Genomic DNA, 15,402 nt, shown 5'->3' on the forward strand with positions numbered 1-15,402 from the left:
TGAGACTTTCCATGCCAGGACTGCCCATCACTGACCATCGGCAAATCTTTAAGGACAAGTCTCCTGTAGGATATTTTTTACTGATATTGAAAAGCAATCCGTAAGGCAAACATTGCCTCTGAAAGAGTACTACAGATGCAACTTTTGCTTTAGGGCTGTTGATGTAGAAGTACAGAGAAGGCCAGAGGGAGCTGGATCTTGTTGATCTTGGATCTTGTTAGACAGGATTTTAGATCTTGTTGATGTATAGAAAGTGTATGACCGGGTGCCAATGGAGGAGTTGTGATATTGCATGAGGAGGTCTATAGTGGCAGAGAAGTTTGTTATTGTGATGCAGGACACGCATAAGAGACGTGAGACAGGTGTGCTGTAGGAGGCAGAACATCAAGGATCAGCTCTACGTCCCTTTGCTTGCTTTGGTGTTGGACAAGCTGACAGTTGACTAAACATGGAGCATGATGGTTGCAGATTTACAGTTTTCAATGCTGTTGTGTTTTCACACCGTGATACTTTGGGGTTAGCCTGGTGAAAAGGAGCCCCTTGTTCTATGTTTTGCTTTGTACAGAGGGTCTGAGCTTTGTTATTGAGGAATGATTGCTTACAGGAGGCATGGACTCTGTTGGAGATTTAAATTTTACCCAGTCGCTAACCTTTTTGTAAATGACGTATGTTAACACGCCAGTTCAGTGCTATGAAGCTTATTGGAAATCGGATGCAGTATGTTCTGATTCACTAAAGTAGTTGTTGTAAAGGGCCACTTAGCAACAGGCTGCATAAGGAAACAAGCAGATCAATGATCCTGACTTGCCACTAACCCCCCTGCCCCACACACACACACAAACACCCACCTACACACACACACACACACACACACACACACACACACAGTGTGGGTTGCTTTAGGAAAACATGCTTAATCTTACTAAGTTTAGACCTTAGCTTGTAGCTTTGCACCTAAAGTTTTAACTATGACTCAGTCATCAGTTTCTAGTGCAAAGCAGACCTAGGTCAAGGATCCTGATTGTAATGTTGACATTTGTGTTTGTGCTCTCCTTCTAAATCTATCATTTTGTCCTTTGGGATGAATTCTTCAACACCGTCCTTATCTCTCCCAGAGTTTCAAAATAACTGTTGCTTAAGAGAAAACCCTGCATTTGAGGGTATTTTTTGTGAGTCATTATTCAACGAGCTGAGAGTTTTAAAGCTTGTCCGTAGTATTGAAGCTTTCTAAGCCCAAACAGCCAGATCTGTCCAGGCAGCAAAACCTTCTGAGCCCAAGTAGGCGGAGCACATTCTGGGTTAAAACAGCTGTCAATGTTAGACATGTTTAGTTTTTAACGATCTCTTTAATGGTGATTGTTTAAAAAAGTGGCTAACTTCTGAGAATATCATCTTGACATTGTCTCATTGAAGCATATTGTAGGGACTGGAAACATCCCATCATGGACCAAACACGGGAACAGAATAAACCCCAAAAATAATACAAAGATCAATAGAAATTAAAACATTTATTTTTCTGACCTGCTATTATTACTTCGACTGGTTTTATGATTTTTTTTATATATGTTTCTTTTTTTTAAAAGGAAAATAAGTGTTGTAGATGATGGAGGTTTTTAAAATGAATACATTACAAGTTCATTCCCATTTATTCATCAGAACGTTGTGCATAATCTGAATTTTCTTAAACTTAAAAAAAAACAACTGTTAATCAAAGTTGGTTGATTAGCTGACAGTGGACAAGGCCTCAACTGTGATATAATCATTTTAATGAAGGAGAGAATCATTTTCTTCTGCTTTTAAAATTCTTCCTAAAACCAATTTTTTTTTAAATTCTTTGGCTTTCAAAAGGTGATGAGACTTTGCGTGACCTTGTTTGCTTGATTTGTTGTTTAATCTTTTGTCATATCTTAATAGTTTGCTGTTATGTGCAGCTGTGGCTGTTTTTAAATAAAATTGCTTTGCTATTGTTAAGTTTTATTTTCAGAGCAATATTTGTGTTTGTTAGGTTTTGACGGCATGAAATCATAGATTTACAGCCAAAAATAAATGGGTAATTTTGTAATGACATCCTTTTTATGCTCATTGCAATACACAACACAAAATATCGGAATTAAATTCAATGCCCATACTGCCCAGTGTCCATATGTAAATAAAAATATTTATGATCCAGAAGTCATCTGAATTCTGCAAGTTGATTTTGATTATGTTTTTCCTCTTTATGTAGCTAGCACAGCTAGCCTGCTCCCATTGTAGCATTGTATTTTCAATGCTTACAATGGAAGCACCTCGCTCCATGTACAGGAGCGCTGACGAATTTTGGCGGGCGAAGACGAATATATTTACAACAGAAAAGTGAAGTGAAGTGTGACGCAGGAATTGCTTAAATGTGTGTGACTGGATCATAGTGGGCTGAAAAGAAGAGGAAGAGGAAGTGAGAAAGAAACTGAGAATCTATGTTCTGAATGATAATCTCAGCCAAATTAGATTTTTATCTGCTGTTACAGGACAAAATCACTCTAAAGTTGTTTTATCAAAATGTAAGATCACGATGCCTCTGTCTAACAAACCATTTTTTTTTCTTCCTTCCTTTTCCTACCTACCCGTCCTGGTGTTCTGCAGTCCTGCTGGCTCAGCCCATAGAGAACGAATGCATGGAGGGGTTGACGTTGAAGATCACTGACTTTGGCCTGGCGAGGGAGTGGCACAAGACCACAAAGATGAGCACGGCCGGAACCTACGCCTGGATGGCCCCGGAGGTCATCAAGTCCTCCACCTTCTCCAAGGGCAGCGATGTTTGGAGGTGAGCATGGTCACACTTGTGGTCGAAACATCACATCCACTCCTCTTGGGGAGGAATTTTTGTTATACTTTGGCTTAATGACAGGAAGAATGTTTTAGGAGACTTTCAGGCTTAAGGACACCGTTTTATTGTCCAAATATCTTGGTACACTTGGCATAAGACATAACTAACAACTTTTCAGTTTGCTTTATCAAAATATTTTTTGTAATATTGAATGATGTTCAAGTTCTACTTTACTTTCCTTATAATGTGACATTATTCCCGAAAGTGAAATAAACTGCCAGTGGTACTAGTTCGTGTTCTTGAACGTTAAGGAATTATTGAGTTAAAATAAGCTCCGATATCTTGCTGAAAAGTTATTAGTTTTGTCTTATTTAATGTGCTCTAAGATATTTGCACTAGAAACTAAACCAAAAGTACCTGGTAAGATTTTGTGTTCTTACAGTGCATTATATAACTGTGCTTTTAAAAGTATTGTGGCTTTTATAGTTCATGCATACGTTGGTGCAGTATTCTCCCAAAAGTTTGGAGGCGCTGGCGCTGCTACACCGCGCAGAGGTGCAGTTATTAACCTAGCATTAGCCTGGTGGGTTTTCACGTTTTGTGCTTGTAGGTTGTCAAAAATGTAAAACATGTTTGATTTCCGATGGATACTTTGTATACTTTTTGCGAGGAGTATGCTAGCATGTCCCAGCACCTTTTGCAGAAGTGTTGAAGGGGCTTGCAAGTTTTTGTTTGTGTCCAACAGGCGGTTTTCAATCATCTGTAGAGCTTGAACTAGTGGAGTTGGGGGTTTGGTAGGAGGAGAAAAAAAAAGATAGAAGTTGTAATTGGAGACTTGTTGATGAAGAGAAGGAGAGGCAGTGTGATGGATTACAACAAGGCCACCGTGACCATGTGACGGCGTTCCCTTCAAAGGCCTGCTCTGTGCTTTGTTGTGAGACATATGTACTGCACACTGTCCCATTGTCTCTGCTATAGACAGAGAAGGAGGCCTCACACCAGACCTGACCGCGGCCCTTTATCTGGGAATAGCTTAGTGTTGGTGTGTGTGTGTGTGTGTGTGTGTGTGTGTGTGTGTGTGTGTGTGTGTGTGTGTGGAGCCACATCTACACACTATAACCGGAATCCCCTGATTATGGTTTTAGGGTTTATCGTAATGACTGAGATTTCTTAAAGTGGTGTTTTAGAACTGGAATCTGGATGGACGTAAACACAAAGTCTTCATCTTGGCAGTAGGAAGAAAGATTTGTAGTTTTGTAAATCGATGAGTCATTCTCAAGATTTGTTTGCCGAGATTAAACTTCTACTTTCATATGCTTTGCTTTAATTGTCACCCTATCCTCCCTGTGTTTTCTTAGGACACATTCAAAAGAACGTCTAAGCAGAATCTCGATATGCTGGAGCTATCAAAGAAAACCCCTAATTAGTATAAGTTTACAGTTTTCCCCCATTTTCTTTTAGTTTATCCACAGTTTCTTTCTTGCTGTCTTAACACGAACAGCGAGAGAACGGGGCGACGCGTCTGCATTTGCAGAGCAAAGTAAGAAACAGCCTTTCTTTGGGGGAAAAACAAAAAAATCGAAGGCCGATCTCTGTTCTGGTATTCTTTCTCATCTGTCCTCGACTGCTCGTCTCCAGATTTTCGGAGCGGAACCCGACGGCCGCCTCTGGGTGCGAGCCGACGAGGCCGTTTTTTTTTCTTTCTTTCTTCTTTCTTTCTGCGCAGTCACACAGCGTGTGGAAGTTGTAATTAAGGGACTAAATAAAAAACAAAAAGGCGGCGGCCCTGTGCTCTCCTCGCAGCGGGGCCCTCAGAGCGCACTCAGTCAGGGCCGGGCGAGGGCTAATTGACGGTGTGGGTGATCCAAGTCCTCTACGCCACGCTTCGTCTTCTGAAGATGCAGTGCTGAAGCCTTTGTGCTCGCTCAAAAAACAAAAAGGAAACTCTCCCTGTTTGTCTGTTTGTGTTCATCATGCGTGACTTGTTGGTGCTTTGTAAGCATGTGGTTCATCCAGCATGATGCTCCATTGCATCAGTTTGTCATGACGGGGTTTTATCACGGTTGCACAAGAGCGAGCCCAGTGTCTATGCTGTTATCAGATTGTGTGCTGCTTGGGACTAAAATAGATGCTGTGTCACACTGTCATCGAATAGTTGGGTGTAACTCATGGCTGGGTGGCTACCTGTTCTGTTTTAGTGACTGATCGCTCCATTTGACTGCAGGTTTGGTTCAACCTCTTCAGGGCTTCGTGATATCAGGAAAATATTTAATTGGGATGCTGATGAAAATTAGTTTTTTCTTTCTCTGTGAACTGTTGTATCTCTGCTACTTAAAACATAAGGCCTTGTTTACACTGGGCTGATCTTCAGTGAAACCGTAACACGTTATTTTTTACACGTGATCAGTGATCAGATTCTCTCACAAAAGCTGCGTTTCCATTACAAATTTGCGCGTGTCCAGCTGGTTGAAAACATTGTCAACAAATATACCGACGATTGAAATATTCTGCTCTCACACAAGCCTTTGAGATTTAAATACTGCACACACTGATGCTGCGTTGACGATTGCCATTTGTTACACAGTGGAACCTTAGAATTTGCGAATGACTGTAATACCTTAACACCTAAAAGCTTTCTAAAGGTGCTTCTAACTGCCTATTTTAATTGGTCAAACATCAAATACGGCAGGAACATTTCGGCATACCACAGAAGCTAACAGTCTAAATAACCACTTAAGATGTACTTTTAAAAAGGGAATGGACCAATAAACATGACACAGATGATGTCTAAAATAATAGAGAGGTTTAAATGCTTTCTCAATAATGCCATTAGTCACTATTCATGTAAACACCTTTATAAATTAAGTAAGCTGCAGCTTTTTTTTTAAAACACTTAATTAGTTTCTTATGTCATTTGTCTATTTGTTGTATTTTTCTGTTATTTTTCTCTTTAATAAGAACCAATCCTACAGTTTGTTTTGGCTCTGAGTGGGTCCGGTTTGAGCGTGAGTCAGCTGCTTCCTCATTTAGAGCTTTGTTTGTGTGGAGAACGGTCAGTCTATGTTTTTTTTTTGTTCATCTTATCTTTCAGCAGTTTCTCTTTCAAGATAGAAGCACCGTAGTCGTTGAACCAGGAGTCGTGTTACATCTGCCAGTTTCCTCCCACTCCGTGTACACCATGGACTACAACCTCACTTCCTGTTCCAGCTGTAGTATTTATCGGGTCACAGGCTCTTCCTGTTGCGCTGGAATTGTTGTCGAGCGGGATTTTCCAAGGACTCGTTTTGCTTTTCTCTGCTGCCTTTATGTGCTACAGTGGGATCATAATTTGTCGGATGTTCATGAAACGTCTTTATTAATGTTTATTTACAGAAAGTTAAAGTTAAAGTTCTGGTTTAAAAAAAGAATAAGAAAACTTTGGGGAAAAAAAGGTGAAAAATTTAAATTATTTTATTGAAAATCTGAGATTAAAAAAAGAAGTTGTATATAATTTCACATTTATTTTCTTATTATTTATCTTACCATTTATTTAGGGGTATTAGAAGTGAAAACAATGCCACTTTTTCTTTTTGTAGTTTTTTTTTATTTTTTTTATTTCCAAAGAACATTTTCTTCCACTTCGCAATTATATAACTGCTTCACAATAAAATATGCGGAATATTTTTTGGTTTTAATAAATTTTGCTTACATCAAACAGAACAACAAAGCTGAAAGAGAGAGAATTAATCTCTCTACCACTCTGCAAATGTATCTGTTTTATAAATAAGAATTTTTGAAGGAGATATATTCTACAATTCTTGTGAGTTTTGCTTTTATCTTTTGTGGTGCACTGATGAATCAGCCCAGATTTTCTTAATTTTGGGAGATCAGTAATCGGCCGATTGCATGTAAAACTGATCTTATCCACTGATCTTACCTACTATATTTAGCAACATTTCAGACAAAAATAACAACAAAACTGTATCAGCCAAAATCTGAACCTCGTAATTGTCAATCAGTCAGAAACCTGCAATTGGTGCACCCTTACCGCTTTTTTTTCTTTTTATGGTCCATCTTTGTTCTGAGCAAACTGTGGTTTTCTTTTTTTCCCATTTCCAGCTACGGTGTCCTGCTGTGGGAGCTGCTAACCGGGGAGGCCCCCTACAAAGGGATCGATGGTCTTGCCGTTGCCTACGGAGTCGCCGTCAACAAGCTGACCCTGCCCATCCCTTCCACCTGCCCCGAACCCTTCGCTCAGCTCATGTCAGGTGGGCTTTTTTCCCGTTTAGTTGTTGAGACTGATTCATCATTGCAGCAATCACATAATAATGTTTTTGTCATTTCCACAAAGCTGCACTTAAAAGAGAGAAAACAGATTCATCAATGTGTTGTTTTTAAAATAAGAGGAAGTGTGTTCTGGATATGGCTTGTGCAATTTTTTCTTCTCTTGTTTAACAGAAAAAATACTTGAATATTTTGGTATAATATACCTTTTTATGCTTTATTTGTCATCTTTCTTTATTGAAGAAAAAAACAGCTACTCTAAATCACTGTTGGCCCCCAGATGATTGTTTAATTAATAGATTTGTTTTATTATTACTGTGCCCAAAGTTTTACAGCAAATGATGCCAAACTCCCTCGTAGCAGGTTAATTAGGCGGAACCCTCTCAATAAGAGCTTATCTGTGGAATCGGCTGGAATAAACGCCTGGATCGCGTGTAAATAAAAGTCACAGAAAACGGCAGGATCTCCATTAAACATTCTCCGGTGCAGAACCAGCCATCTCAATGAGTCACCGGGCCTAATTTAAGTTGTAAAAATCTGATCTGACGGCTGTTGAGTTGAAGCGTTTTGAGCAAGCGACTTCCTCGTTTCTGGAGGAAAAGAAGTGAAACCGTTCTGGGAACTACTGAATCCGTCAGATTCTCTCTACCGTCTTCAGGAGGCAGCTGCAACGAGCCGAGGTCAAACACAGATCTGGTGTTCTCAGGGTTATCGGCGTTTCCATTTGTCTTTTGGGCATTAATGTGCAATACAGTTTGTTACGGACACGCTTGCCTGTCTGTGTGTGACAGAATGCTGGGACCAGGACCCTCACCGACGGCCCGACTTTGGCTCCATCCTGACGCAGCTGACCGCCCTGGAGCAGCAGGTGAAGGAGGAGATGCCGCAGGAGTCGTTTCACTCGCTGCAGGATGACTGGAAACTGGAGATCCAGGACATGTTTGACGAACTGCGGGCCAAAGAGAAGGTAAGAGGTTGGCGGAGACTTCAGCTAGCGCCAGCTGACACATTAGCTGGTGGTACATCATAATGAGGGGAAGAACGGTTGGCCTTTTGAAGGCACCAATACATTTTTTGTACTTTCTGTACCGATACTGATATCTGAGGTTTAGTATCATTCAATTCTGATACGATACAAAAGGCAGCACTGAAATAACTAAAAAAAGTTTCTTTTTGTTATTTTAAACACAGACATAAATGTACTGAGTTACCGCACCAGTAAAGAACTTAAACCCATCAACCGATTCACAAGCATGGTCAAACTTGTAAAAACTACACAATTTTAATTTGTTCTGTCAGTGCAATTAGGATCAGAACAGCTAATGGAAAATAAATAATAAAGAAACCGAAACTGATAAAAACAATAGGTGTTCTACCTTGGTCAGACATTTAAAAAATAAACTGCAACAAACCTTTTAAATGGTACAGAAAGTGTAATTAGGAACTCTAAATGGATGTAAGATAAATAATAAGGCTTGACATCACTCATTGTACAAAGTATAGAATTGGACTGATTCAATATGGTGGATAGTTGCCTTATCTGGCCTTATTAAGTTTTGTGTTACCTTGTGTGTACTTTCCATTTCAGGATGTCGTGACAGAAGCACATGCGTTCAGCAAATAAGAACGACAAAGAATAGTATCTAAAAATATGTTGATTTTATGGCTGAATTAAAACACAGGAAGAATATTCATCACTAAATTATGCCTAAAAAACCCTAGTAAAAATAATTAAAATTATTTTTTAATGTTTTAAAATTATTTTTTAACTACAATGTTTGTAGGCCAAACATTGTAGTTAGCATTAGCAATGCATTTCTTGTAGAGACTCTTCCTCTACTGCCTGTTACTGAATATGAGCAGATTTTGCCTGAAGTGCCATCTACTTTTCAAAATAAGAACTGCAGAATAAAAGCCAAAGGGGCACTATTATTAACTAATTAATCTTATTAGTACAGCAAGCACTTTGGAGGAGTTACTTGTGTACCTAAAGTAGAAAGACATTAACATTTTTGAGTTTCCTACTTATTGCAGGTCACATCACTGGCATTATCATAGTAGCAGCCCTACTGAGAACCCAGTTAAGTGTAAATATGTACTGCAAGAATGCAGTTTGTTGATAACAGTATATTTATACGTGCTGAAATTAATCATATCAATCAAACTCTCTCTGAAGAAGACTGAAAAAATGAGACCCATGGTTTAAAAAGTGCTACAGGAAATATTTGAGTGTAAATATCAAGTAATGGGGAAAAAAACCTGACTAGAATCTACAAATTTGTTCTTGCAACGTATGTCATTTTGGTAATAAACTTGCTGCCTTTCTATTGACAATATTCTCTTCAGTTGTGGAAATATTTTATTTCCATGTGTTGAAAACTGAAAGTCCTACTGGACTTTCTCTGTCAGGACAGAAGTGTCAGCCATATTACGGTTCACATATCAAACCTTTTACTTTTTCTTCTTTTACTACATTCTCTTTTCAGCTCCACCATGTCTTTTTATACAGATGTTTCGGTAAGTCACACAACTCCTTCGAGACAGGCAGCTCTTCTCTTGATTGAAGCCTCGGTTATTTGTTGTACTTTGAGCTGAAAACATCAAATGAAACCTAAAAATGATGGCCTCTGTGCGAGCTCTCGGACTGGTGTTTAACGGGCCTCGCCTTGAACGTTTACTGGCGGAACGGCACATATTTCTGCTCCTCTGAGCTGGCATTTTAATGTGAGCGCCATCGAACTAAAAGCAAAAGTTAGCTCCGGTTTAAGCCGGTAATGTTGTTGCTGGGCTTTATGAAGAACACACGTTACCTCTGGATATATTGGAGGCTGTAAAGCCGTTGTTTATTGGGAGCTCAGGTTGTTTTTCAGACCGTTCCTAACAGTAGTCCAGAAGGAGAGCTAGAAAGAGTTTAAAAGCTTTACTTGTTGTTTTCTCTGGTCTGGGGAAGAGCATTGATGAAAAGCTGGGCAACATTATGAAGGTAAATATTATTCAAACTAGGTGGTACTTGTAAAGTAAATGTATATTAATACAGCTACACCATGTGAAGTGTAAGCTCCTAGAAGTAAACGTATGTTATTGTGTGCTCTTTAGTGAGACTATGTCTATTAAATTGTGAATTTGGCAATGAAATATTGTTGCTTGGCTGCCGGAGTACACAGAAAAAATACTGCAAAACTATTAAAAAATAAAAGTGCCTGTAAATACATATATACAGGTGTTAGTGGTGCACGTAAAAAAAATAACATAAAACAATTCTAAAATGAATATTATACAAATAAAACATTGAGGCACCAATAAAAACAACATTGAACTGTTAAAGTAAAGATACTGAACTTAGCATTTGGCTGATTAGCAAACGTTGGCTAATAGTGCATCAAGTAGCTTTACGGCTAGCTATTTCAGCTGTTTTTAAAATGTTTTTAGATATGCCCTACGGACAAATCCACAAAAGGTGAATTTTCCACAAATAATTCAAAGTGACATTCAATATATAAATACGGCAAAAACTAAACCAACAGGGCAGTTAGGCACGGGCCTAGTGCCTAACTAGGCACTAGGTGTGGCATTACACTGATGCCCCTAAATAAAATCCAGTGTGTGCCCATTGCCCTCCTGAAGCTGTATAGCCTGCAGAATGCCCCTAACGATGCGGTGATGCGTTTCCACCTCCATCAGGAGCTGCGGTGCCGCGAAGAGGAGCTAAAGCGAGCGGCCCTGGAGCAGAAGTCCCACGAAGAGTTCCTGCGGCAGCGCGAGCAGCAGCTGGCCCAGTGGGAGCAGGACGTGTTCGAGCGCGAGCTCAGCCTCCTCATCCTCCACCTGAACCAGAACCAGGAGAAACCCAACGTCAAGAAGCGCAAGGGCACTTTCAAGAAGCACAAGCTCAAGAGCAAGAACGGCGAGAAGATCAGCATGCCACAAGGTATTTCCGTCTCCATGTGCTTTTTGGCTTTTAGAGCTCGGTTTTATTCAAACAAGCTTCAAACTTTGAATCGCATTGCAAATAAAGGTTCTTTTTGCTTGTCTGGCATGTCTAAGCGTTGATCCGGTGAGCGGTCATGATTAGAAACCATGACTGTCCCAACAATGAGTTGATCGCTTTGAGCAGCGGTTTTCTCTAGAAACATTGCTAAGCCCAGTGCTAAGGGCATTAGAGCTGTCCACCAGCAGCCCAACGTGTTTTTGTGTTAATAAATGTTAAAAAGTTTTAAAAATTCAGAAGCGCAGGAGCAGGTGCAGGGATGGTGTGATTGGTGCGCACCCCTTTGTGCCCAGATCCGTGTGTCAACTATAAACCTAGCTTAATCCGTCCTTACCGTTACTTTTACTTGTTCGATAAAAATCCTATTTAAAATGATCAAACAATGTTTAGCCAAGTAAAGCCCGGAGGCCTGCCAGGCTTATATCACACTGGGTTCACCGATTGCAGTTTTCAGGCCGACTACTGATCTTTAAGGAACCCTGACCTACCAATTTCAATTTTGGCCAATAGTCATTTTTTTGTCTGAAATGCTACAAACTTGTACCAAGAAAGTTGCTGAGTTGGCAGCAGTGGGGTGACTATTGTTAACCGCAGACAATCAGGCCCGTCAGTCAAACCTCTCACGCCATGGCAAAAGAAGACAGTGGTTGATGTTTATACCTTTGCTCAGGTAGATAAGATCAGCGGGTAAAATCGACTTCATTTTTAAGTATCGACCGATCACTGGTCTCCCAAAATGAAGGAAATCTGGGGTCGATTCATTGACGCACCCCTAGTTTTCTCCCATATTCTCACCTGACCGCCTCGGCTGATGTGTCCTCTGCTGCGGCAGAGTCACGCAGCCAGCAGCAGTTCCCATCCAGTGCTTCAATGCAAGTCTGAGTGTATTTTGGGCCGAGCATGCATGCGTAAATGCGCCGTCTGTGTGTGCCTGTCAGTGTGTTTGTGTGTCGTGGTCAGCCCTTTTCCCAGCAGCAGCAGGGCGGTGATGCGGCGGTGGCAGTGGTGGTGGTGGTGGTGGTGGTGGTGGGTGGGGGTGTAGGGGCTGATGAGAGGGGAGCGTGAGCCAACCACGCCTCAACACTTCCTGTCCATAGGCATACTGGCCTCTCTCACTTTGGCGCTTCCAGTCAATGCCTTTGGCTCTTTCTTTTTAGATACCTTCCCTTCCCCTAAAGTCGGTGTTTTTGTTTTCCTGAGAGCCGTATTGCGCCAAACCCTTTTATTATTTTCGCTTTTTCATTTCCTGTCCGTGGCACTTGTTGTTGTTGTGCGTTTGTTCTGCTTGTGTTCCTCTTGCACTTTTGACTTAAAGTAATTTGTTTCAAACACAATATGTGACACTGTATGTAGTTTTATGTATTCTCAAAAATGTTTTAAATACATTTAATTGTTAGGTACTGTAACAGAAAAGAGCAACATTTTGCACTACAGACTTAGTCCAAAGGTTCCTGCACATCCAGCTGGTATTTACTGTCTTAAATTACGTCCCAGTCCAATTCTCTCATCATTATATGTGGTGCAGAACTATAAAATATGCTCCACTGTCTCATCTCAAAAACAGAAGTCACGTTTCCCTGTAGCATGTTTCCCCAATTTAAATAATCTATTCTTTAACCCAGTATGACCAAATCATAATCATATGGTCAATTTTCCACATTATGCCAACACTGTTTCTACCATCTTCTCTTGACCTTTTGTTTTGTTACTAATATCATTTGTCTTTTAGAGTAGCATTATTTCATTTTTCACTGCTCTGTGTAGCTTGTTTTACATATTTGTCTTGTTCCCTCTTATTACTACATGTTGAAGGTATCCACAGAAAAATAACTGTTAGTCGTGACGCTTGAATTCACTGCAGTAATTGTTGGGGATTTCTATAAAAAGGTCTGGTCTGCGTTGTGAATAATTGTTTCAATGAATATAATGATGAACCTGAGTCAGAGCAAATAAACCCTCTTAATGAATGAACTTCCTCAATCTGAAGGTCTCAGGACAGGAGCCCTGAAACTGGATGTGAACATATTTGAATCCAAACTTTTTACCTTCTGAATACTTACATTTTACTACCAGGCAGCTTTTAAATTGGCTTTAAAAACTTTAAAAATAAATTGGGGCAACTGTGGCTGTGTGGTCGTCTTGCGATCGGAAGGTTGTAGGTTCCTCCTGCCTGATGTTGATGTGCCCTTGGGCAAGGCACTTAACCCCAAATTGCCTACCGATCTGCGTATTGGTGTATAAATGTGTAAGCATTTGTGAATGTGACTCGAGTGTAAAGGGCTTTGAGTGGTCAGAATGATTGGATAAAGCGCTATATACAGTAAGTTCAGTCAATTTACCATTTACTCCACCAACTACTTAGTAAACTAGGTACAACATAGCTTGGTATTTGTTGGCAGTAAATTATTATTTTTACATTATTTAAGAATAGCAACAAGTCTTTCAGTTATGATTTCTATCCAAAAACCCACAGCATCTTGAATTGCTGCTTCTCGCTGCTAACAAACTGTTGTGCCTCACTAGTTAGTTGACTCTTGGATGAGGGTTTTTTTTTTCATTTGATCATCTCTGCTATGAGTTGTCATGCAGTATTGTAACATTTGTAATTAAGTATGAGTTTTTAAAAGCAGAAAAGCCAAATATTCAATGAGTAGTGTAAAATAATGCAGCTGAAATCTGTTGGAAATCAGCTGAAATTGTTGACATTCTTAAGGAAACAGACAGATAAAAAAAATGTTGCAACCTTTCAGCATGAATTGTCTTAAAAAGCTGTTTTGTGATTTTTTTTTTTTTTTGTGCGTGTGCAGATTTCATCCATAAAATTACAGTGCAGGCATCCCCAGGCCTGGAAAAGAGGCGGAACTCTCCGGATTTGGGTTCGGGCTCCTCGCCGTCCTTCGGCCCACGGTTTCGTGCAATCCAACGTGAGTATAGTTATTTTCCCTCCGTCCAGATTGCTTCTGATCACGTCTTTACACACATCCTGCGTTGCAATATCTCCGTTTGTGAACACCATCTGCTTTCATGTTGTCTTAAACACACGTCTTTTGTATTCCCCTTGTGTCCCTGTGGGCCCCCCCACCCCACCCCTAGTTCCTTGCACTCTTTCCCTGTCGCCCTCTCTCCTCCATGCGCTCTCTCTCTCTCATACACACCCTTTTCCCTTTTCTACAGTCTGCTCCAGTCCAATTATTATCCAACTTCCTCTGAGCCGTTCAGCATTTCTTTTTTTTTATTTTCCCCAACTGTAGACTTCGTCTTGTTTCTTCTGTCTGCAGTTGCCACAATCCAGCAGGAGGGGGAGCCATTCAGCTATACTTCCTGTGCAGAAAAATGGAGACACACGTGCTCCATTTTTTCCAGGATGTTTTAATGTTGTTTTTGTTTTTGTGTTTTCTAACAATTCCAAAAGGGACAATTTTAAGAACAAAATTGTTCAAGGAATTGATATAAAAGCAAAAATTGGAATAAGAAATATTAACCTACAAAAGTGCTTTTTACATTTAACAGATTTATCACTTGATTATTAATAAGTGGTATGATTTTTTTTTTTAATTCTAAATGACTCTTTAACGGCAGTTACTAAACCATGAGTGGGGCGGCCATTAAAATATGTTTAGAGGATATTCCTCTTAGAAGCCAGCAGTTTCTTTTTTCATCTCTGGATATTTTAGTGGAGAACATTTATTTCTCTGCTCAGATCAGTTCCATTGTTTCATTATCTGACAAATGAGATAATAAGGAATTCAAACCAGCCCCATTTTTTTATGTCTCAGCTCTATTTGCAATTTAGCTCCCTAGCTCAGCGATACATGTTGGAAGCTAGCGAGTATTTCTGCTACAATTTATTTTATGCGTGTTTGGGGCAGAAATAGATTAAAATTTTTGTTCTTTATTAGTTATTTCACTTTTTATTTCAAGTGTGACAGCAATCGTTACAACCCTGAGGGCCATTTGGTCCAGCTGAACAAAACGTGTTTAGAGCCACAAAAGTGACATTAAGCAAATTAGCTTATTTTAACAAAATCAACAATAGGATTTTTCTTTATTTAAATGAAAAAAACAATTTTATTGTTGTTTTTTTAGGTTTAAAATGAAGAAAATCAAACATTTACCCAAATATATATATATATTTTCCAAAGGAACAGAACATGCTTTAAAACCAAAAGATGTAAAGTTTTATCAAAGTTACTATATCAAAAACGAATATCCCTAACTATATTAGTGTAATTTTTGTGAAAAATCTTTATAATGTTTTTTTTTTTTTTTTTTGCATTTTTGACCACACTGGTTGGTCTAAAGAGCCACATGTTGCAGACCCCTCCTCTAGCCCCTCAATCAGGTTAGA

At 39.6% G+C, this 15,402-nt stretch overlaps 1 protein-coding gene across 1 annotated transcript in view; it reads left to right on the forward strand.

The window, feature by feature from the left end:
* The window catches only part of LOC103480213 (mitogen-activated protein kinase kinase kinase 11), a 32,530-nt gene extending 17,883 nt beyond the window's left edge, over positions 1–14,647 (forward strand). Inside the window, exons 2-7 of the mRNA XM_008435089.1 lie at positions 2,620–2,800; positions 6,902–7,050; positions 7,858–8,033; positions 10,748–10,994; positions 13,862–13,978; positions 14,634–14,647. Coding sequence (XP_008433311.1) covers positions 2,620–2,800; positions 6,902–7,050; positions 7,858–8,033; positions 10,748–10,994; positions 13,862–13,978; positions 14,634–14,647 — 884 coding nt within the window. The remainder of the gene's footprint in view (positions 1–2,619; positions 2,801–6,901; positions 7,051–7,857; positions 8,034–10,747; positions 10,995–13,861; positions 13,979–14,633) is intronic.
* Positions 14,648–15,402: the final 755 nt, after the last annotated feature.

This window comes from Poecilia reticulata, linkage group LG18 (assembly GCF_000633615.1).
Source record: "Poecilia reticulata strain Guanapo linkage group LG18, Guppy_female_1.0+MT, whole genome shotgun sequence".
NCBI lineage: Eukaryota > Metazoa > Chordata > Actinopteri > Cyprinodontiformes > Poeciliidae > Poecilia > Poecilia reticulata.